Below are 24,126 nucleotides of genomic sequence, written 5' to 3' on the forward strand. Positions count from 1 at the left end.
ATCAGCCTCTTCCCCGTAACCTCCCATCTACTAGAAAGCTGATGGTTAAAATTTATGTGCTCACCACTGGATAGTACCAAAAAGAAGGTGGGAGATTTCTTCCCTTAACACTCTCAAGACTTTAGTAAACTCTGTGAGCTTAGAAGCTGTGTGTCTTCAGTATATTTTATGTTCTAAGGAAACCAGTGGAATGGTCAAGTTCTAAGGCTAAGGTGACATAGGATAGAATTAAGATGACAGATCAAGGTGCATGACACAGGAATAGAAAACTACTATTCTAGTCTACTAGACTGGAGTAGACTACAAGCAATATTGGGGATTTGTTGAAACTGTGGGAAGGGCTTTATATTCTTAAGGGCTAAAATGAGGGTTCATTTATGACCCCCAAATTATAATATTCATGCAATAAAACATTACAAGGTATTATATTTCATTAATCATTGTTATTCTTATTATCAGGAATTAGAAGTTCAGTTGAACATAGTGAAGGATGTGCTATTTAAGAAAGTTCAGGTATTACAGACTGAGACAATGAAAGAAAAAGCTGTTGTATCTGAAATTGAAGGAACCCGTTCTTCTCTAAAGCACCTCAACCATCAGTTACATAAACTGGACTTTGAAACCTTACAGCAGCAAGAAATTATGTACAATCAGGTAGATGTTACTCTTATGAATGTCTTCATATTGATTTGTTATAATTGTGATGGTCAAGATACTGCAGTGTCCTAAGAAAACAAAGATTTCTAAGAACTCTTGGGGTGGGGGGATAGACAGATGCTGAAGATGGGATATCATGTTAGGTCAGCGAAGGGTGAGGGGACCTTAAAAGCTATTTTTTTTCTTGATCTGAAATAAATAGAGAAGAGGATCGACAGCTCTAGTGAGGGAGACCATGCTTTAAAGGAACCTGGAGCAATTGGACCTGGAGTAAAACAAAACAAGGAATGGGATGTCTGAAACCTAGAAAAACTGTATGTTGGGAATTCCCTGTCAGTCCAGTGGTTAAGACTCCACGCTTCCACTGCAGGGGGTGCGGGTTCAATCCCTGGTCAGGGCACTAAGATCCCACATGCCACACAGCGTGACCAAACAAACAAACAAACAAAACCCCAAACCCCTATGACTGTATGTTGTGCAAACATCGGTATCCCCATCTCCATCCCCACCCCCACCCCCAGACCAAAAAATGTTTTAAATTTTTTTCCTTTTTTGTTCTATTTATATATTGTCTCATGTTAATTTCTTAATGTCCTCCCTCTCTACGTCTTAATTTCCCCATCTAATGTGTTCTTAGTTTCTCAAAATTAGACTCTAAAGTATAATTTTCAGAATAATTCTTTAGAAGTTCATCATATTTGAAACCTTCATGGCTAACAATTTGTGATTCTTTTTTTGTACTCCTTAGAAAATGTACCCTCAAAAAATCCATATCCATGTAAATCCAGTGGATTTACTGATGTTCCATCATGGGAGTATGATAAATGACCACCTAGCTGCTTTATTATATTTTCAGATTAGTTCTGTGTTACTATCACGTACTCTGGTTGTTGAAGAATAGTTTGCTCTTTCTCCCCTTACAGTAAGAAGGATTTCATCCTATAAATCACTGAAGGGTGAAAGTGACTTTAGTAAATGGTGACATCAGGCCAAATTCATAAGAAAGTATTTACAGTGTTTTTGCATTTATAGAAATGGTTTTAACTGTTTCTTCTTACTAACTTATCTTTAAAACCTGTAACAGGATTTTTACATTCAACAAGTGGAACGCCGAATGTCACGGTTAAAGGGAGATATTAACTCAGAAGAAAAACAAGCCCTTGAAGCAAAAACTGTTGAACTTCAAAAGACATTGGAAGAGAAAAAATGTACATTTAACCTTTTGGAAACACAGATCAAGAAGCTTCATGTAACTTAGTTAAAATACTTTTTATGCTTCAAATATCCTAGTCATCATTTTAAGTCAACATGTTCCTAAGACTTGACTTTGGATAGGATAATTGCCAAGCTACCCATATATATAACAAGTGTATGAGCTAATGCTTATATTTCTATACTGACTATGAGAATGTAACATTACCATTGATTATGCATTTACTGTATGCTAAGTATATGCCTTTAGTATCTTATTTCATTTAATCCTTATAAATGTCTTGTGATGAAGATAATACTTGTTTTACAGATTAAGTAACTTGTCCATGATTACAGCTAGGATTTGATCCGTGGTCCATGTGACTTAAAAATAGTCTTAAATAGTACATGATTTAAAAAAATTGATAAATTCCAGTTTTCTATTATGTATCTGCCATAATAACTTGATTGCTTTTTATGTCTGAATTGGCATCTAAAAGAAGCTGCTCTTTTATGGGTCATCTATTGTTATTCAAATATTTACTTAGTTACATATTTCAGATGACTCAGTTTTGTTAATACGGTAAAAAATGTTCTTCATCTTTAGGTACTTTAATGTTTATGGCAATATAAAACCTGTGTTAGGGGAATCTATGTAATATAAAACCTATGTTAAAGTGTAACTGGGAAGTAAGAGTGAAGGAGTGAAAACATGGACCTGAATAGGGGGAGAACTACAAAGGTTTAAAAATGTTAAACAGCTGGAAAGGCTAGTGATGAGTGTCCTCTAGTGGTTCTAAGAAGAATTGCCCTGAATTCCTTCAGGGCTACAAAGGTGAAAGGGAGCTACTACTTTTTTAAATTAGGGAAAAAAAAAATTAACATGACAAAATATTGGTTTGGTAGCCAAATTGGTAGCCAATATTGGTAGCCTGATTAAGTTTTTAGAAGACTGTTTCCTTGGTTTAGTGGAAAAGAGCAGAACCGGTTTTGAATGTCAAGGTTACACCACTAACTGATATTTTAACTTTTCTGAGTCCTAGTTTACTCATTTTAAAATGGAAAACTATATTTAATATTATTTTAGGGCATTTGGGAGAATTAGAAGCAATGTATATCTTAACACAGTGCTTTTAGTAGGTACTCAATAAATGGTATTTTTTTAATTACATAGAATATGAGAATATTAGTGCTACAGAATAATAGGAGGGTGACATTTGTATCTGGACATGTTTTTTGACCCTAGCCTGAATTGTGTCTGTTTTCCTGTGTGAGGATGGTTCTAGTGTTCCTCCTTTTAGCTACCCTGGGGCTCTGTCCATTATGCAGTTGGCTAGTACTTATGCCTATCCCAGCTGGTTTTGACAGAGAGGTAAATAAATTAATAGAAATGCAAGTGAATTTTTAAAGATATTAAAGCTAGTTAAGCTTCTAATGAAGGTTTTCTCTTCTCAATAGTAGCATTAGATTGTAAAGTCATTCTGCATTCTCTTTCCCATGCCACTCCATCTATTATTTTGAATAGTAGAGACAAATTTCTTCTGGTTGAAAATTACCTTAAATTAAAAATTTCATTCTAAAAGTTAATTTTATGAAATCACATCTTTATGTGAAAAAAAAATCTTAATGTCTTGCTTCAATCTTAAGTCCTGATAGTTCAGAGAAATACAGGCAGTGAGAAGGGCAGGGGAGGGAAGAAGGAAGGGACAGAGGAAGAGAGAGAGAGAAAGAGAGAGAGAGAAGGGAGACAGATCTTGGCAATAGAAACTTTTTGCTTTATGTCCCCTAAGAGGGGCTAAGGGGGACAAAGGGAACAAACCTTGTTCTGGTTCTGAGTGGGAGGGAGGATACAAACTGGTATAAAGCTAGAAAACTAATATCTGAGTATGTATGACCCATTTATTCATTCAGTGGAATTAGATCTTATCTAGCATTTTTCTCTCCAGCAGTATGTGATTATATATGTAATAATAATAATAATAATAGACACTTCCATGTGTCAAACATTGTTGCACATATTCTTTGACAGTAAATTCTTTAACCCTCACAACAACCCAGGTAGGTAGGTATAGTTATCATCTCCATTTTGGAAATGAGGAAACTGAGGAAGAGTATGTTGCCCACTGGGGTTGGATGGCTAGTATATAATTAAGGCTGTCTGATTCCAGAGCTTGTAGTTAACCAAGACCCTATGCTTTCTCAGACTGTTAATGTTTTTACCTTCTGAGACTTGGGTTGAATCAAATAATGAACTCCAGAAGGTGAACCATGTATTTAACCAAAGCTTGAACTCCACCCTCCCATTTCTCCCTGTAAATGGCAACGACTTAATACAGTTTGAACTGTAATCATACATAATATTTCCTAGAATTATTGAACTCAAACTGAACCCAAACATCAATAGATAATAAAAATGAAAATGCTTCTATGTGAACATCCATGTATATTCTATTAGAGACATAAGACCATGAAGGGTGAGATTTATAATATTATATTATTATAAATATTTAATGGAGCATATAGTTTAATGTAAGTCATGTTTAGTAGTATGTATTTAATATTGTTATTTAAAATATGTATTTATGTACCGTTTTTTCCTCTTTACAGAATGATCTTTACTTTATCAAGAAGTCAAATAGTAAAAATCGTGATGAAAAACAGTCCCTCATGACCAAAATAAATGAACTAAACCTCTTCAATGACAGATCAGAGAAAGAACTTAATAAAGCCAAAGCTTTGAAACAGGTGCAATAAAATCATATGTATATATAATATTAAAAAACACATATTTTCATGCTAATTGTAGAAAAATTTAAAATACCAAATTATAAAGAAGAAAATAAGTCACTATAATCACTGTACAGAAGATAAAGTGTTATAGTATATTATTTTCTTTCAGTCTTTTAAAGAAAATTGGCTTTATATATTATATTCAAAAATTTAAAAGTATATTGCACATGTCTTCTAAACATTAATTATCTTTAAAGGCTTCCTACAGTCCATTGCATGAAGTTACCGTACTTTATTTAACCATCTCCTATTTTTGGATATGTGTTTCTAGTGTTTGGCTATTCTAAGTGGTGCTATCATGTACTGTGCACATATTTCGTTGTACAGTTCATGTATCTCCTTAGGATAAATTTCTAGCTGTATAATTATGGTTCAAAAAGTGAATATTTTCGGTGTCTTGAAACTATTTTCAAGCCAAATTGCCTTCTAGAGGGTTCAGTTAATACTCCTACCAGCAGTGTGTAAGCATTCTATTTTACTCACCACCACCAGGGCTGGATAATATAATTTATAAAATTATTGTTAATTTGATGGGCAAACATGGTATCTCATTGTTTTTAGTCTGCACTTTAGAAATTGGTGACATTTTAAAACATTTTATGTTTAAACATAAAATTTAAAATACTTATGTTTCAGTTAAAATGTATAAACATTTTTTTCTATTATGTTATATTCCATAATTTTTCTTTTGGATTTCTAGTTCATTTTCTTGCCCATATTTCCATTAGGAGGTTTATATGTTTATTTATTTGGTTGTGCTGGGTCTTAGTGGTGGCAGGTGGGCTCCTTAGTTGTGGCTCGTGGGCTCCTTAGTTGTGGTATGCAAACTCTTAGTTGTGGCACACGTGTGGGATCTAGTTTCCTGACAAGGGATTGAACCCGGGCCCCCTGCATTGGGAGTGCAGAGTCTTATCCACTGCGCCACCAGGGAAGTCCCCAGGTGGTTTATATTTTTTAAATGCTTGGCAAAAGATCTTCATATGTTAAAATATTAACTCATAAATATTAACTCATAAATATTTGTCCCATTGTCTTTAAATTTCTATTCAGTTTTTTTTGACATAAAAACTTTTTTTAACATTATATGTTTAAGTGTTTTTCCCTGTATAATTTTTATGCTTAGAAACTTTTTCATCACACTAAAAATCAAACAGATATTTACATTTCTAGTGGCTGCACTGGTTTAATCTCTTACATTAAGTTCTTTCATTCATCTGGCATTTATTTTTGGTACATATGAGATATGGGGATCTAATCTTTTCTCCAGCTAACAAGCTTTGTTTTGAATTTGTAAAATATTATATTCTAGAGTGTTTTTTCTGGGCTTTCTATTCTGAAAATTGATCTATTAGTGTGATCTTGTGTCAGCACTCTACTCATGACTGAACTGTTTTAAAATAAAAAGGTATTTACACATTATTTTGTAAGATTTAGTTTAGAATATAAAAATGCTCATCCATTGGGTTTCATATATTTGCTGGACATTGTAACTTTCAATTTTATAAGTTCTTCTTTTTGTTATTTTAGTAAACTTGAATTTAAAATTGAATTATAATAAAAGACTTGGAATAACCATAAACCCTTTCCTTAAAATAAAAATAAAAGGAAAATCAGTCATGACTCAGAGCAATCTAAATTTAACCCTAATTAATATCTTGGTCAATGGTCAAATTAGAAAATGTTATATTTTCAAGTTTGACTTTTGTAGCAATAAAAAGGAAATATATTTTGGTTTGGATATGCAAATTATTATTTCAATATTTGACGATTTTGTTATGTTGATAGGATTTGATGATAGAAGACAATCTTTTAAAACTTGAGGTTAAACGTATTCGAGATATGCTTCACAGTAAGGCAGAAGAAGTTCTTTCTCTGGAAGAAAGAAAACAGCAATTACACACTGCTATGGAAGAACGGAATGAAGAAATTAAGGTTCACAAAAAAATGCTTGCATCACAAATAAGATGTGTTGATCAAGAACGGCAAAATATAAGGTAACAATTAGAGTTTTAAAATCCTGCTCACGAATTTTGAAAACGTTAAGAGTAATGTCAGAAGAACTGACTGCTCCCTCCACCACCCTGGATGTCCATCTTTTTCTTATTTGTTTGAAAAAGCTTTTAATATAATACATAGGCCATATTTTAGCTACAAAGCTATGCTTTTCCCTCTCTTTCCTTAGGCTAACTCCTCATTCTTTAGAGTTATCCTTTTACCTTAAGATCATTAATCTCCTTGGAACTGATTTTTGTGTATGGTTTGTGGTAAGGGTCCAATAACATGCTTTCCCTTATGGATACCCGACAGCTGCATTTATTGAAGCAATTTTCCCCTAGAGATTTCGCATTTCTTTTATAAGATTTATTCCTGGATACATGCTATTTTTTCTTAATGTTACTATCAGTGTTATCTCCTTTTAAAGCATTTCATTTTTGGTTTGTTGCTGGTGTATAGAAATGCAGTTGATTTCTGTATATTAAGTATTCAGCAGCCTTGCTTAAATTTTTATTAATTCTAACAATTGATCTGTAGATTCTACTTTCTAGGTATTTCACTGACATCATTTGCAAATAACAGTTTTGTGTCTTCCTTTTCAATCTTTATAACTTTTCTTGTTCTTACTTTATTGTCCTTGTTATCTAACCTCCAGTTCAATGCTGAATAGCAGTGGTGATTGCAGGTACCCTTGTCTTGCAGGTGGTTGATCTTAAAGGGAAAGTTTTAACTGTTTTATCTTTAAGTATCAAGTTTACTATAGTGTTTTTTTGAGATTCTCTTTATAATATTAAGTGAGTTCCCATCTATTTTCATCCTTTGCTAAGAGGTTGTTTTAATTTGTTTAATCAGGAATGAATGTTGACTATTATATGCTTTTTTTGTACTCACTGATATGATGTAGCTTCTTCAGTCTGTTAATATAATTGAATATATTGATGCTTTTTCAAAGTTAAAACAAACTTACATTCCTGTAATAAATACAGCTATTTGTTACATATTACATTTTGTATGTATCTAGATTTGGTTTGCTAATATTTTAATACAATTTTTGCATCTATGCTTATAATTCTCTTTTTCTCTCCTGCCCTTGTCAAATTATCAGGTTATTAAGGTTACATCTACTTTTATAAAATGATCTTTGTGCTTCTTATTTTTCTACACTCTGCATAAGCTTGTAAAAGAGCAGAATTATATCTTTCTTGAATTTTCAAATACCTCACCAGTAAAGCCATTGGACATCTGGAGTTTTTTGAGGGGGATTTTCAACTGTTGGTTTAATCAATTTATTGGTTATAGGACAATGAAGATCTTGTATTTTTTTCTTGAATCTATTTTAGTAAGTTATATATTTTTCCTAGGAAAAAATTTCCATTTCTTCTAAATTTTCAAAGTTATTACCATAAAGTTGTTCACAATATCATTTTATTATATGTTTAATAGCTGCAGTGCTTGTAGCTTTTCATTCCTGATATTGGTTATTGTGACTTCTCTTTTTTGGGTGGGATAAGTCCTGCCAGTAGTTAATGAATTTTATTACTTTTTGAAAAGAATAAACTCTTGCTGATTTTTTTCTATTGTGAATTCATTTTCTATTTTATTAATTGCTGCTCTCACATTTACTATTTCTTTCTTCTATTTTTGTGGATTTATTTTTATGTTCTTTTCCTAACTTCTTGAGATAAGATGCTTAGCTAATTAGTTTTCAACTTTGAAGGCTAAAGCAATTCCCTGAAGTATTACCTAGCTGTATCCCACACAATTCTCTGTAACGGCCAGATAGTAAATATTATAGGTTTTGCTGGCCATACAGTCTCTGTTGCAACAACTTGACTCTGCCACTATGGAGTGTAAGCAGCCCTAGACAATATGCAAATAAATGAGTGTGGCTGTGTTCCACTTTATGGACACCGAAATTTGAATTTCATAGAATTTTCATATTTCATGAAATAGAAACTTTCTCTTGATTTTTCAACCATTGTACATTAAAAAATGTAAAAGCCATTCTTTGCTCATGGGCTGTACAAAAACAAGTAGCAGGTATAGGATGGTTTGCTGACCTTGGCTTTTTATCTCTAAGTGGTACCATTCCACTGTATGTGTCTACCCTAATTTATATATATATTTACCTGTTGATGAATATTTCAGTTGTTTCCAGTTTGGGGCTATTACAGATAAAGCTGCTATGAACATATGTGTTCTTGGTATGGACATATGCTTTCTTTTCTCTTGAGTAGATACCTAGAAGTGGAATAGCTGGATCATATGGTAGGTATTCTCTTTGTCTTTCTGTACTTTCATTGGTTTTACTGAATTTCCCTTTTTTCCTCTTTGTTTGTAGTATGTATATTCTAATTTAAATTATTTTGTTTATTTTTAAATTCAAAAGAAATTCTAATCTTCCTATCTCTCTGAATACTGAAGATTAGTTACTATTATTTTTTCCTTCCTAAAATAGTTACAACTTTTAGCGTGTTTTACTGCTGTATTTCCTTTCTCCATCTTTCATTTATTATTGAAATCACAGATTATAGTTTCGGGTTGTTATTTGTTTTTAATATTATGTCTCTAGTTTGAAAAGAACTCTTTCTTATAACTTGCATTAAACTGTACAGCCAATTGCCAGCAATAATTTCAACCTAGCTTCATGTTTTACTTGTTTCTTGGTTTAATATTCTTTCATGTATCTTTTGTTATTCTATTTCCTTGGATTCTTATTTCATTTCTCTGGAATATGTTTTGAAACTTTTTCTCAAGAACTGATGTTTTCTGAAATTTTCGAGTCCTTGTATGCTTAAAACATATTTATTCTTCCCCAAGTTTGAATTACAGTCGAAGTTTGAAAGTGTTTCATATTCTTCCAGATTAAAGTGTTGTTTATGGGAGATCTGGTTCCAGATAGGGAACCTGGTTTTTGTGTTCTTTCTGGAAGCTTTGGGACAATGTTTTTATTTGGGGGATTTCAGAACTTTCATGGGTGCGTCTGGGTGTTTTATCCTTTTTCATTTTTCTTGTTTGACCCTTAGTGAGCTCCTTCAATTATTTCATTCAAGTCTTTCTTCATATCAGGAAAATATTTTTCTGTTAGTTTTTCAATTTTTTTTCTCACAACACTCTCTCCATCTGTTGCTTATTTTTAGTGGATGCTTAGTCTTCCAGATTTCTTAACTTTTCTCTCATTTTAATTTTTTATTCTTTTTATTCCACTTTTTAAGATATTCCCTCTCGCCCCATTACAATCCTTTCTGTCTTCTCCCCATCCCCTGCCCCTCTGTCTTTCTCCTCTCTCTATATCATTGATTCAGTCTTTCGACCTGCTTCATTTCCGACCTGGGCCAGTTCACCCTTCCTTAGGCAACCTGGTGGTCCCCCTCTCCCGGGAGGTCACCATGTTGAGGCCCAACTTAGTGCGGACACCCAATTGGCATAGCACACTACAGTACAGAGCTCGTGGGCTCAAGAGATCCTCCTGCCTTAGCCTCCTGAGTGGCTGTCACTACAGGCGTGTGCCCACCATGCCCAGTATTATTTACTACTTTTAAATTAAAAAGTGGAGATTATTTGAGAGAACTCTTATTCTTTCATTGGTTCTTTCTTTTCATAGCAGCCCATTCTTGTTTTACGGGCATTTTTGGATGTAATATCCTTTCATGTTTTAGAAGATACTAATTAGAATACTTTGAAGGTTTTTTTCTATCCCATACATTATCTTTGTTTCTCCTAGGGTCTATTCTGTCTTTGCTCATTTTGTTCTTTTCATTCATACCGTTAGCTTTTCATAAATGCTGATAATCTTTGGCTCTCTGTTATATTTATTAACAAATGCTTAATTAATAATCATGGTGATTGGTATAGCTGGCTGGTATGGGTTTCTTCTGCAATTAGGTAGATTGCTTTTTCTAACAGGTCTCTCCCCTAACTGGGAGGGCTGACTGTAAGCTCTGGGCTAGTCTGTCCTGTAAGGAGCATAAGGGGTTTATTTTGGGCAACGAAAGGTTTCATTTCTGGCTGGCACTGCCTTTCTCTTTTATTAACCTCCATTGTTGTGGAAGCCTGGAATTACTTCATGCTCTTTTTTGCTTTTCTCTCCAGCTTCAACATACAATGTTAGGAACTCTGGTAATTTTGAGGGTTATCACTGGAGCATAAATAATTCCTGCCAACATTTCTATGTACTTTGAGGGGTTGAGGAGAGTGGCCCAGATGTTCTATAGGCAATCCTTTTATTAATTACCTTGACAGTAGCCTCAGAGATCACTCTTGCTCTTTTTATTTCTTATTACTGAGTTTGGATTTTCTCCAGACTTCTTTGGTGAAAAATGGCTCTTATTACTATATAATCTTCTGAATCTCCATTTTTTTTCATCCTGTCAATCATATCCCATTTGTTTTCCATTTTTCATGAATTCATGAAAAAATTTTCTTTCTTTTCCCAGAGCTGTGGTGGGTTTTTTGGTTTATTTTTCTTTTAATCTTTTCCATTTTAGGAAGGAGGAGAGAGATTCTTGTGCTCAGTCTACCATCTTAAGCTAGAAGGCCAACAAGACTTGTCTTTTAAAATCACATAAAGGACGAGTAAATATTTTCTGATGAAACAATAATAATACTTAAAAATAAGCAAAGCTGTAACTTCTGATACTTAATATATTTTACCATAAACTTTCTTTAGGAGTAGGAACCTGGTATGTTGAAGATTTCTTTTCACCATGATTGGAAGGCTTATTTTCATGAAGTTGTAGCAGGCAAACAAGTCACTGTCCATGTTGCTGTGCATATATTAACATTCTTAGTATTATTATTATATAAGTTAAAAAATAGTTTAAAAATATAAATTTACTGGAATAGAAGGAAAAAAGTAACAAGCAGATTTAAAAATCAAAATCTTAGGAGACAGTTCTCCAAAGGTTTCTCATATTTCTGCATGCCTTGCAAGGAGAGGCACTGGCTTTCCTGTTCTGGAAAGACAAAGGAGCAAGGTAAAAACCTACAAGACCAAATAAATGAAGATGAAATAGGCAACCTACCTGAAAAAGAATTCAGAGTAATGATAGTAAAGATTATCCAAAATCTCGGAAACAGAATGGAGAAAATACAAGAAGCATTTAACAAGGATCTAGAAGAACTAAAGAGCAAACAGTGGCAAACAACACAATTACTGAAATTAAAAATACTCTAGAAGGAAACAATAGCAGAATAACTGAGGCAGAAGAATGGATAAGTGACCTGGAAGATAAAATGGTGGAAATAATTGCCAGGGAGCAGAATAAAAAAAAAAGAATGAAAAGAATTGAGGACAGTCTCAGAGACCTCTGGGACACCATTAAATGCACCAACATTCGAATTATAGGGGTCCCACAAGAAGAAGAGGAAAAGAAAGGGTCTGAGAAAAAATTTGAAGAGATTATAGTTGAAAACTTCCCTAACATGGGAAAGAAAATAGTCAATCAAGTCCAGGAGGCACAGAGAGTACCATACAGGATAAACCCAAAGAGAAACACACCAAGACACATGTTAATCAAACTATCAAAAATTAAATACAAACTATTAAAAGCAGCAAGTGAGGGCTTCCCTGGTGGTGCAGTGGTTGAGAGTCCGCCTGCCAATGCAGGGGACACGGGTTCGTGCCCCGGTCCAGGGAGATCCCACATGCCGCGGAGTGGCGAGGACCGTGAGCCATGGCAGTTGAGCCTGCACGTCTGGAGCCTGTGCTCTGCAACAGGAGAGGCCACAACAGTGAGAGGCCCACATACCGCAAAAAAAAAAAAAAAAAAAAGCAGCAAGGGAAAAGCAACAAATAACATACAAGGGAGTCCCCATAAGGTTAACAGCTGTTCTTTCAGCAGAAGCTCCACAAGCCAGAAGGAGTGGGAGGACATATTTAAAGTGATGAAAGGGAAAAACCTACAACCAAGATTACTCTACCCAGCAAGGATCTCATTCAGATTCGAAGGAGAAATTAAAACCTTTACAGATAAGCAAAGTTTAACAGAATTAAGCACCACCAAACCAGCTTTACAACAAATGTTACAGGAACTTCTCTAGGCAGGAAACACAAGAGAAGGAAAAGATCTACAAAAACAAATCCCAAACAATTAAGAAAATGGTAATAGGAACATACATATCAATAATTACCTTAAAGGTAAATGGATTAAATGCTCCAACCAAAAGACACAGAATGACTGAATGGATACAGAAACAAGACTCATACATATGCTGTCTACAAGAGACCCACTTCAGACCTAGGGACACATACAGAGTGAAAGGGGATGGAAAAAGTTATTCCATGCAAATGGAAATCAAAAGAAAGCTGGAGTAGCAATTCTCATATCAGACAAAGTAGACTTTAAAATAAAGACTACTAGAAGAGACAAGGAAGGACACTACATAATGATTAAGGGATCAATCCAAGAAGAAGATATAACAATTGTAAATATTTATGCACCCAACATAGGAGCACCTCAATACATAAGGCAAATGCTAACAGCCATAAAAGGGGAAATCAACAGTAACATAAAAACAGTAGGGGACTTTAACACCTCACTTTCACCGATGGACAGATCATCCAAAAGAAAATAAAGAAAGAAACCCAAGCTTTAAATGACACATTAAACAAGATGGACTTAATTGGTATTGATCGGGCATTCCATCCAAAAACAAAAGAATACACTTTCTTCTCAAGTGCTCATGGAACATTCTCCAGGATAGACCATATCTTGGGTCACAAAATCAAGCGTTGGTAAATTTAAGAAGATTGAAATTCAATCAAGTATCTTTTCTGACCACAACACTATGAGTCTAGATATCAATTACAGGAAAAAAATCTGTAAAAAACACAAACACATGGAGGCTAAACAATACACTACTAAATAACCAAGAGATCACTGAAGAAATCAAATAAGAAATCAAAAAATACCTAGAAACAAATGACAATGAAAACACAATGACCCAAAACCTATGGGATGCAGCAAAAGCAGTTCTAAGAGGGAACTTTATAGCAACACAATCCTACCTCAAGAAACAAGAAACATCTTGAATAAACAATCTAACCTTACATCTAAAGCAATTAGAGAAAGAAGAACAAAAAAACCCAAAGTTAGCAGAAGGAAAGAAATCATAAAGATCACATCAGAAGTAAATGAAAAGGAAATAAAGGAAACGATAGCAAAGATCAATAAAACTAAAAGCTAGTTCTTTGAGAAGATTAAATTGATAAACCATTAGGCAGACTCATCAAGAAAAACAGGGAGAAGACTGAAATCAATAGAATTAGATATGAAAAAGGTGAAGTAACAACTGACACTGCAGAAATACAAGGGATCATGAGAGATTACTACAAGCAACTATATGCCAATAAAATGGACAAGCTGGAAGAAATGGACAAATTCTTAGAAAAGCACAACCTTCTGAGACTGAACCAGGAAGAAATAGAAAATATAAACAGACCAATCACAAGCACTGAAATTGAAACTGTGATTAAAACTCTTCCAACAAACAAAAGCCCAGGACCAGATGGCTTCACAGGGAAATTCTATCAAACATTTAAAGAAGAGCTAACACCTATCCTTCTCAAACTCTTCCAAAATATAGCAGAGGGAGGAACACTCCCAAACTCATTCTACAAGGCCACCATCACCCTGATACCAAAACCAAAGATGTCACAAAGAAAGAAAACTACAGGGCTTCCCTGGTGGCACAGTGGTTGAGAGTCCGCCTGCCGATGCAGGGTCACGGGTTCGTGCCCTGGTCCGGGGAGGATCCCATATGCCACGGAGTGGCTAGGCCCATGAGCCATGGCCGCTGAGCCTGCATGTCAGGAGCCTGTGCTCTGCAACGGGAGGGGCCACAGCAGTGAGAGGCCCGCGTACTGCAAAAAAAAAAACAAAAAAAAACTACAGGCCAGTGTCTCTGATGAACATAGATGCAAAAATCCTCAACAAAATACTAGCAAACAGAATCCAACAGCACACTAAAAGCATCATACACCATGATCAAGTGGGGTTTATCCCAGGAATGCAAGGATTCTTCAATATATGCAAATCAATCAATGTGATACACGATATTAACAAACTGAAGGATAAAAACCATTATGATAATCTCAATAGATGCAGAAAAAGCTTTCGACAAAATTCAACACCCATTTATGATAAAAAATTCTCCAGAAAGTAGGCATAGAGGGAACCTACCTCAACATAATAAAGGCCATATATGACAAACCCACAGCCAACATCGTTCTCAATGGTGAAAAACTGAAACCATTTCGTCTAAGATCAGGAACAAGACAAGGTTGCCCACTCTCACCACTATTATTCAACATGGTTTTGGAAGTTTTAGCCACAGCAATCAGAGAAGAAAAAGAAATAAAAGGAATCCAAATCAGAAAAGAAGTAAAGCTGTCACTGTTTGCAGATGAAATGATACTATACATAGAGAATCCTAAAGATCCTACCAGAAAACTACTAGAGCTAATCAATGAATTTGGTAGAGTACCAGGATACAAAATTAACACACAGAAATCTCTTGCATTCCTATACACTAATGATGAAAAATCTGAAAGAGAAATTAAGGAAACACTCCCATTTATCACTGCAACAATAAGAATAAAATACCTAGGAATAAAGCTACCTAAGGAGACAAAAGACCTGTATGCAGAAAACTGTAAGACAATGATGAAAGAAATTAGAGATGATCAAACACATGGAGACATGTACCATGTTCTTGGATTGGAAGAATCAACATTGTGAAAATGACTATACTACCCAAAGCAATCTACAGATTTAATGCAGTCCCTATCAAACTACCAATGGCATTTTTCACAGAACTAGAACAAAAAAATTGCAGAAAAGATCCTGAATAGCCAAAGCAATCTTGAGAAAGAAAAACGGAGCTGGAGGAATCAGGCTCCCTGACTTCAGACTATACTACAAAGCTACAGTAATCAAGACAGTATGGTACTGGTACAAAAACAGAAATATAGATCAATGGAACAGGATAGAAAGCCCAGAGATAAAACCAGGCACATATGGTCACCTTTTCTTTGATAAAAGAGGCAAGAGTATACAATGGAGAAAGACAGCCTTTTCAATAAGTGGTCCTGGGAAAACTGGACAGCTACAGGTAAAAGAATGAAATTAGAACACTTCCTAACACCATACAAAGAAATAAACTCAAAATGGATTCAAGTCCTAAATGTGAAGCCAGACACTATAAAACTATGAGAGGAAAACATAGGCTGAACACTCTATGAATAAATCACAGCAAGATCCTTTGTGACCCACCTCCTAGAGAAATGGAAATAAAAAAAAAAATAAATGGGACCTAATGAAACTTAAAATCTTTTGCACAGCAAAGGAAACCATAAAAAAGATGAAAAGACAACCCTCAGAATGGGAGAAAATATTTGCAAACGAAGCAACTGACAAAGGATTAATCTCCAAAATATACAAGCAGCTCATGCAGCTCCATATCAAAAAAACAAACAACCCAATCCAAAAATGGGCAGAAGACCTAAATAGACATTTCTCCAAAGAAGATATACAGATTGCCAACAAACACAGGAAAAGATGCTCAACATCACTAATCATTAGGGAAATGATTAGTGATGTTGAGCAAATCAAACAAAACTACAATGAGGTATCACCTCACACCAGTCAGAATGGCCATAATCAAAAATTTACAAACAATAAATGCTGAAGAGGGTGTGGAGAAAAGGGAACCCTCTTGCACTGTTGGTGGGAATGTAAATTGGTACAGCCACTATGGAGAACAGTATGGAGGTTCCTTAAAAAACTAAAAACAGAACTACCATATGACCTAGCAATCCCACTACTGGGCATATACCCTGAGAAAACAATAATTCAAAAAGAGTCAGGTACCACAATGTTCTTTGCAGCACTATTTATAATAGCGAGGACATGGAAGCAACTTAAGTGTCCATCGACAGGTGAATGGATATAGAAGATGTGGAACATATATACAATGGAATATTACTCAGCCATAAAGAGCAATGAAATTGAGGTATTTTTAGTGAGGTGGACCTAGAGTCTGTCATGCAGTGAAGTAAGTCAGAAAGAGAAGAACAAATACCATGTGCTAACACATATATATGGAATCTAAAAAAAAAAATGGTTCTGATGAACCTAGGGGCAGGAAAGGAATAAAGACACAGACATAGAGAATGGACTTGAGGACACGGGGGCTGGTGAAGGGTAAGCTGGGATAAAGTGAGACAGTAGCGTTGAGATATATACACTACCAAATGTAAAATAGAGAGCTAGTGGGAAGCAGCTGCATAGCACAGGGAGATCAGCTCCGTGCTTTGCGACCACCTAGAGGGGTGGGATAAGGAGGATGAGAGGGAGACGCAAGAGGGAGGGGAGATGGGGATATATGTATGCATATAGATGATTCATTTTGTTATACAGCAGAAACTAACACAACATTGTAAAGCAATTATATTCCAATAAAGATGTTAAAAAATTTTTTTTGGTAAAAAAGAAAATTTATCATCTTAACCATTTAAAAATGTACAGTTAGTAGTGTTAGTATTTTCACATTTTTGAGCAATAGATCTGCAGAACTTTTTCATCTTATAAAACTGAAACTATCTTTTAAAACTTTTTGGTAAAAAACACATAAAATTTACCATCTTAACAATTTTACAATGTACAGTTAGTAGTGTTATATATTTTCACATTGTTGAGCAACAGATCTCCAGAACTTTTTCATCTTGTAAAACTGAAACTCTATACCCATTAAATATTACCTTCCCATTTCCTCCTTCCCCCAGCCCTTAGTAGCCACTATTCTTTCTGTATGAATTTGACTACTTTAGATACCTCACATAAGTGGAATCATGTAGTATTTCTTTTTGTGACTGGTTTATTTCATTTAGCATAATGTCCTCAAGGTTCACCATGTAGCATGTGACAGAATTTCCTCTTTAAGGCTGAATAATATTCCATTTTATGTATCTTATTCATTTGTCTGTCCATGGGCATTTGGCTTGCTTCCGCATCTTGGCTTTTGTGAATAATATACGAACATTGGTGTGCAGATATCTCTTTGAGAACCTGCTTTAAATTCTTTAGGATATATACCCAGAAGTGGGATTGCTGGATCATATGGCTCTTCTAAGTTTTTGAGGAACTGCCATGCTTTCCATAGCATTTGCACCATTTTACTGTCCCACTAATAGTGCTTAAAGGTTCTGTTTCTCCACTTCCTCACTAATACTATGTTGGGGGTTTTTTTTTTTTCTTTTTGATAGTAGCCATTCTTATGGGTGTGAGGTGACATCTCATTGTGGTTTTGATTTGCACTGGACCATCTTTTAAAAGATGTTTGGATAGTGAGCAGCCTTGGGAGCTAGAGATAGTATCTCCCTCTGCAGCAAAGGTTAGGTATGTTTGCTTACTTTCCATTATAAAATATTTGGATTAACTAAGCTTGAGGTTCTTCAGTTGTGACATAAACCTCCTGTATGTGCAGCATCCATTTGAGCTCCTCCTCACCTGCATGGCACTTTGGGAGTGAGGGGAACTAATGCAAATAGGAAGCTCATGCTACTTGGTGTGCCATCAGTGATAAAGGCCTTTTCCTCTGACCCAGAAATCTTGTGTTTTTTTGCCAGCATCCATGAAATTGTGGCAGGCTAACTTGTTAGCTTTCAAATTGGGTGAAATCTGAGACCCTTCACACTGAATTATAAAATTGCAATGTGAGAATATATTTAAACTGTTTGAGTTCAGTAGTAACAGAAAACTGTCTTCTGTAAGAACAGTAGTCCTTTAAAAGTATATTGTTTTTCAGTGTTTAATTTTTCTTTTCTTTTTCATACTAGTGCTGAGTTTCATGAGCGGCTAAGTAAAATTGATAAGCTGAAGAATAGATATGAAATTCTTACTGTTGTTATGCTGCCTCCTGAGGGAGAAGAGGAGAAAACGCAGGCCTATTACGTAATAAAGGTAATCTGAATGGATTTACAGTTGTGATAGAATGAAGTATTCATTCTTTCTTAGCTCTTTGTTAAAAACCAAAATGGCAAATTTATTTTTGCCATGAAATTTCAAATTTCATAGCACTCCAGTAGCTATTACACTTAATTAGGTCATAAAACATGAGTTGCTAGATGGAGGTACTGAAGCATTATTAGTTTTATACACGAGGTCAAAGAGAGGTCTGGACCACTCTGACACTGTTTTTTTGCTATCATTTGTGTCATGTCTTTTTCCCTCATTTATTCAAGGTTCATAATCTCTTTTACTCTAAGACCCACTGTCACTCTGGGTGTCCTTAACATGTTGTGACAACCTGTTTAAAACCTCAGGCTCAAAGCTTTACTTCACTGTAGTCATGCACTCATGTGACCACAGCCTAGACTTTATTGTTACCTAGAGCTACACCACCTCTGAATCTTACACTCCAGTTTATCATTGCTGTCCTGGTATGGCAGATAGCTACAGAGGAAGAGGGCTGTTCCTTTGCTTTCGTTTTAGGTGGGAGACAGATCAGGTGAATCTACTGTTTTTTTTCTGATGTTTTGAGAGTTGTCTGCCATCTCGTGATTATCTGTACCTTGTAACCCTAAAGGGAAATTTAGAAGTGATCAGGAGTTGGATGCAGTTTCCTTCCTGACTACTGCTATATTCATCTTTCCCTTGTAGAAAATACCCTGAACAGGTGTGATTTCCTTTGCAGAGAGGTCTGGGAAGTTACTCTAAACAGTTCAAAGAAGGAATGGAGATTGTAACTTTAGGTCATTTTTCCTGTATCATACATGGATAGGAGTGGGAAAGAGATCTCCAATTCACATCTTTAGAGGATGGCCCTGTGGATGCACCCTCCATTTGGACTTCTACTTAATCTTCTAAGTTTCCTTCTGTAGCCCTTCTTTAAGGCTGCCCCTAACCTACTACACTGTGTGATATGTCTGCCACTTTGCCTCAGGAAATTCCACCCAACCTATATGAGAAATGAGTCCCAGCTCTCAAACCCTTCTTATAACTCAACAGTCTTCAGTACGTGAGGCTTCTGCCCACTATTAACAGGACTTTCCTCCTCTCAGGTTTTGAAGGTTCCCAAGGGGTGAATTGTAGGCTCTAGTCTGTTAAATGATGGGAAGTAGATAGATGTTGCAATTCCAGCTAAGTTTCTCTACCAACAAGGGCTTTGATGAGTTACATAAAAGCACTGGTGTTAGAGTGCTTTTGTCCATGCCTTGGTTCTATCACTGATTAGGTAGGTGACCTTGAATAAGTTATTTAACCATTTGGGGTCTTAGTTTACTCACTTAAAAAATTAGGGTAATATTGTTACTTTTGTTTTAAGAAGTAAATATATGTAAAGCCCTTAAACAGTGTCTGGAACAAAATGAGCTCTCAGTGAATATTAGCTATCATTACTGTTATTGCTGTTGTGATGATGATGATGAAGTATACACTTCTCAGGAAAACAGGCAAATTTTATGAGGAAGAGTATTCCTTCTGTGCCACTATAGTGAATATGTGAAATTAATCAAGGCTATCAGTTGCCCTTAATTTCCTGATGTCATACTTCACTTTCCTCCAGGGTCCATAGCTTGCCACACAGTTATTCACACTTTTTGTTGTCAGCATATTTAAATGTTTTACTCATAACACTTCACATGTGCCAGATGTGTAAAATGGAAACTTTTCTTTATAACTAAAGTCAATCTGGCTTATGTTGAGAAAAATTATCCATGGTCTGAAAATGGGCAAAAGCAATCAGTAGGTGTACAATGATGCCACTGCATGGTGACACCAAAGACCTGGCATTTTCTAGTGGGCCCTCCAGGGATTATCTGATTCTACAGGAGTGCACACCTCTGACTGATTTTCTATTTACCACTGTTTAGAAGTCTAAGGTATTTATGGAATTAGATCAGGATTTTGTATAAATGAACAAATTCAACTCATTTATTTGACAAACAAACTGACCTTGGAGTAGGGAAGTAAATGACTTAATGTTACTCAGCTTACTAGTAGGAAATCCACAACTAAAATCTAGCTGTTTTGATTCATTCTAGCTCTTTCTCCCTACACTATATTTTGAATGAAATGTTTGCTAATTCTAGACTCAACCTGAAAGAATTAGATGTAATTTACCTAAGAACGTTATTTTCTTTGCTAAGCTTAATTTTTTATTATGTACTATTTGCTATAAAAATGTGTAACATATCTTGAAGCATAATAAAAAAAATAACTGAAAATGTTAAGAATTAAAACATTACCAAAAAAAATTCCAGTGACCACATTCTGGTTTAAATATAGATACTTGGGATTGAATAAATTTACCAATGAAATTATTAGTTGATTTTGACTAAAAATGGGTTTTGGCACTTTATTTTTTAAAATTTTATTGAAGTATAGTTGATTTACAATGTTGTGTTAATTTCTTCTGTATAGCAAAGTGATTCAGCTATATATATATATATATTTTTTTTCAAATATTCTTTCCCATTATGGTTTATCACAGGATATTGAATATAGTTCCCTGTGTTATACAGTAGGACTTTGTTTATCCATCCTATATGTAATAGTTTGCATCTGCTAATCCCAAACTCCCACTCCTTCCGTCCCCCACTCCCCTTCCCCTTGGCAACCACAAGTCTGTTCTCTGTATCTGTGAGTCTGTTTCTGTTTCATAGATATGCTCATCTGTGTCATATTTTAGATTCCACATATATGTGATATGATATTTAGCTTTCTCTTTCTGACTTACTTCACTTAGTATGATAATCTCTAGGTCCATCCACGTTGTTGCAAATTGCTTTATTCTCTTTTATGGCTGAGTAATATTCCATTGTATACATGTACCACACCTTCTTTATCCTTTCATCTGTTGATGGACACTTAGGTTGTTTCCATGTCTTGGCTATTGTGAATACTGCTGCTATGAACATAGGGGTGCATGTATCTTTTTGAATTATAGTTTTATCTGGGTATATGCCCAGGAGTGGGATTGCTGGATCATATGGTAGCTCTATTTTTAGTTTTTTAAGGAACCTCCATACTGGTCTCCATAGTGGCTGTACCAATTTACATTACCAGCAACAGTGTAGGAGAGTTCCCTTTTCTTCAAACCCCCTCTAGCATTTGTTATTTTTAGACTTTTTTGATGATGGCCATTCTGACTGGTGTGAGGTGGTACCTCACTGTAGTTCTGATTTGCATTTCTCTAATGATTAGCGATGCTGAGCATCTTTTCATGGGGGCACTTTTAAATATATATGCATGCTATCCCTCTCAACCCTTAATTGCAGTTCTTTGGAACTGTTTGGGTACAACTCTAGAAGGCTTAGCCCAGTGACAGTTAAGCTGGAAAAAGTCACTGAGTATGTTCACTCACTGAGGAATTTTTGGTTTTCAGCAATTTACAGACTTCATTTTTCTAGCCATATTTATCACAGTTATCTAATTAAAACTTTTAAAAATGTGATTATACATAAAATTTGCTGTTTTAATAATTTTTAAGTGTACAGTTCAGTGGTACTAAGTATATTCATATTGTTGTGCAGTCAACACAAGAGCCATCCCCAGAACTTTTTTTATCTTTCAAAACTGAAACTGTACCCATTAAACAATAACTCCCCATTTCTCCCTCTCCAAAACTCCTGGCAACCACCAACCTACTTTGTTTTTGTGAATCTGACTACTCTAGGTACCTCATATAAGTAGGATCATGCAGTATTTTTCCTTTAAAAAAATGTGACACTTTATGGGTATACTTTGTTCACCTCTTTTACCACTAAGACTTAAAATGAGAAAGTGTGCCAAGCCGCTTTCAGGTGAGAAACATACATTCTTTTTATTTAATATCTAGTTTGAAACCGCTTCTAGCTAACCTTATTTCTCTTCTCAGTAAAGTTTATACCTGCTTAACTTTTCGTTCATTTTTGTTGGAGAGTTTTCATCTAAGCTTTGGTTGGTTACTACACTGCCATCATGCTTTTGTAGCCTATGTGCTATATTTGGAAGGCCTTGAGGATTTGGTCTTTTACTTTAAATCAGGTGCAAGAAATAAATGCTTGGTGCTGCATGTAGGCCCCACGGCAAATTGGTATTGTTGTGAGTTAACTATTTCCTGCCCTGAAAACAGACATTCTCCCCCATGATACTTTTAACCAATCTATTCCATTTTTCATAGGCTGCTCAAGAAAAAGAAGAACTTCAAAGGGAAGGTGACAGTTTGGATGCTAAGATCAACAAAGCTGAAAAAGAAATCTATGCTCTAGGAAACACCTTGCAAGTGCTGAACAGCTGCAACAACAATTACAAACAATCTTTTAAGAAAGTGACTCCATCTAGTATGTGGGAATTATTAAAACTTTAAAAATATACATGCAATGAAAGCTGTAGAATTATTTACCTTAAAAAGAGGAACACTATGAGACAAGGAAAACAAAAGTGTATCATGTTTGATTCAGCTGGAAAAACTAATCCCCCTCCTTTAAAATAAGTGCTAAGGTGTTATTTCCATTATTACTTCTAGTGATATGGCATATCACTTCTCTAGGGAATTAATTTCAAATCTGAAGAGAACAGCATATTGGCTGCTCTATGCTGACAAAATAAAAATAGTTATTTCATGTCCTGTTTTTCAACAACTAGACATAAGGAATTTAACCTTTCATAAAAAAAAGTTAAAAGTTTAACTTATGTAAGACTTTAAGCTTGCTTTCTACACAGCATGTTAAAAATTTAGAGCAAAAATTCTTTAAATTCTAGGTGCTGAGTATGAGGTAAAAATTCAACTAGAAGAACAAAAGAGAGCTGTTGATGAAAAACACAGATACAAACAAAGACAAATCAGAGAACTACAGGAAGATATCCAGGTAAATTCTACAGGCTTTAGTAATAAGACCTTAGTAAAAGTTAACTATCATTATTCTTTCTTGTTATCTTGTACAAAGACAATTTTTTAGAGAATTAGATAGTGCGAGATGTCTCATTTAAATGAGAAAAAAAATAAGTGATCAAAGTATTAACTAAATTAGTTAAAATCCCAGTGCTAAAGTGTAGGTTAGACTCCTGACAATTACTTGTTGATTAGCTGATGAATCAGAGCTAGCTAATTATGATCTATCCACTAACCTTTTATTTAATGAACTTTATTTCACTTAAATCCTTTAATATCACCTTAAAGATTGTTCCTTAAAAGTCTGAAAGATAAGAAAACAACGTGCTTGGTAATAAGCAGGCTCTATAAACATTTAGATTTTTTTTTGACTAATAAAGTTGAAGGAACAGGTGATATGAATTAGGAATCTTTGAAAATTGTATGCTTTCAACAGTCATTGTTTGAATTGTTTATTTTTCTCCCAAATACCATAAAAATACTTTCCAGTGTAATTATATATAAAACTTAATCCATAAAGCCATTATACTTATTATCTACCAACAGAATGTACATTGTACACAAAAATAAATGAATCGAAATTAAATGAATACTTGGCAAGTTATAAAAGTTATTTCT

At 34.8% G+C, this 24,126-nt stretch overlaps 2 protein-coding genes across 3 annotated transcripts in view; one reads left to right on the forward strand and one right to left on the reverse strand.

Annotated features, from left to right (window-relative positions):
- Window positions 1-24,126, forward strand: part of CCDC39 (coiled-coil domain 39 molecular ruler complex subunit) — a 46,607-nt gene that overhangs the window by 19,632 nt on the left and 2,849 nt on the right. Inside the window, exons 10-16 of the mRNA XM_030862884.2 lie at window positions 460-654; window positions 1,742-1,906; window positions 4,456-4,593; window positions 6,424-6,632; window positions 18,473-18,596; window positions 22,798-22,957; window positions 23,379-23,485. Of these exons, the coding sequence (XP_030718744.1) occupies window positions 460-654; window positions 1,742-1,906; window positions 4,456-4,593; window positions 6,424-6,632; window positions 18,473-18,596; window positions 22,798-22,957; window positions 23,379-23,485 (1,098 nt within the window). The remainder of the gene's footprint in view (window positions 1-459; window positions 655-1,741; window positions 1,907-4,455; window positions 4,594-6,423; window positions 6,633-18,472; window positions 18,597-22,797; window positions 22,958-23,378; window positions 23,486-24,126) is intronic.
- Window positions 6,310-24,126, reverse strand: part of TTC14 (tetratricopeptide repeat domain 14) — a 33,055-nt gene continuing 15,238 nt past the window's right edge. The window contains exon 13 of one of the 2 annotated variants that reach the window (XM_030862932.2): window positions 6,310-6,510. In XM_030862932.2, the coding sequence (XP_030718792.1) occupies window positions 6,461-6,510 (50 nt within the window). In that variant the 3' untranslated portion in view covers window positions 6,310-6,460. Of the gene's footprint in view, window positions 6,511-21,214; window positions 23,813-24,126 lie in introns of those variants that run through there. The other variant, XM_060298383.1, reaches the window with a different exon arrangement.

This window comes from Globicephala melas, chromosome 4, assembly GCF_963455315.2.
Source record: "Globicephala melas chromosome 4, mGloMel1.2, whole genome shotgun sequence".
Lineage (NCBI taxonomy): Eukaryota > Metazoa > Chordata > Mammalia > Artiodactyla > Delphinidae > Globicephala > Globicephala melas.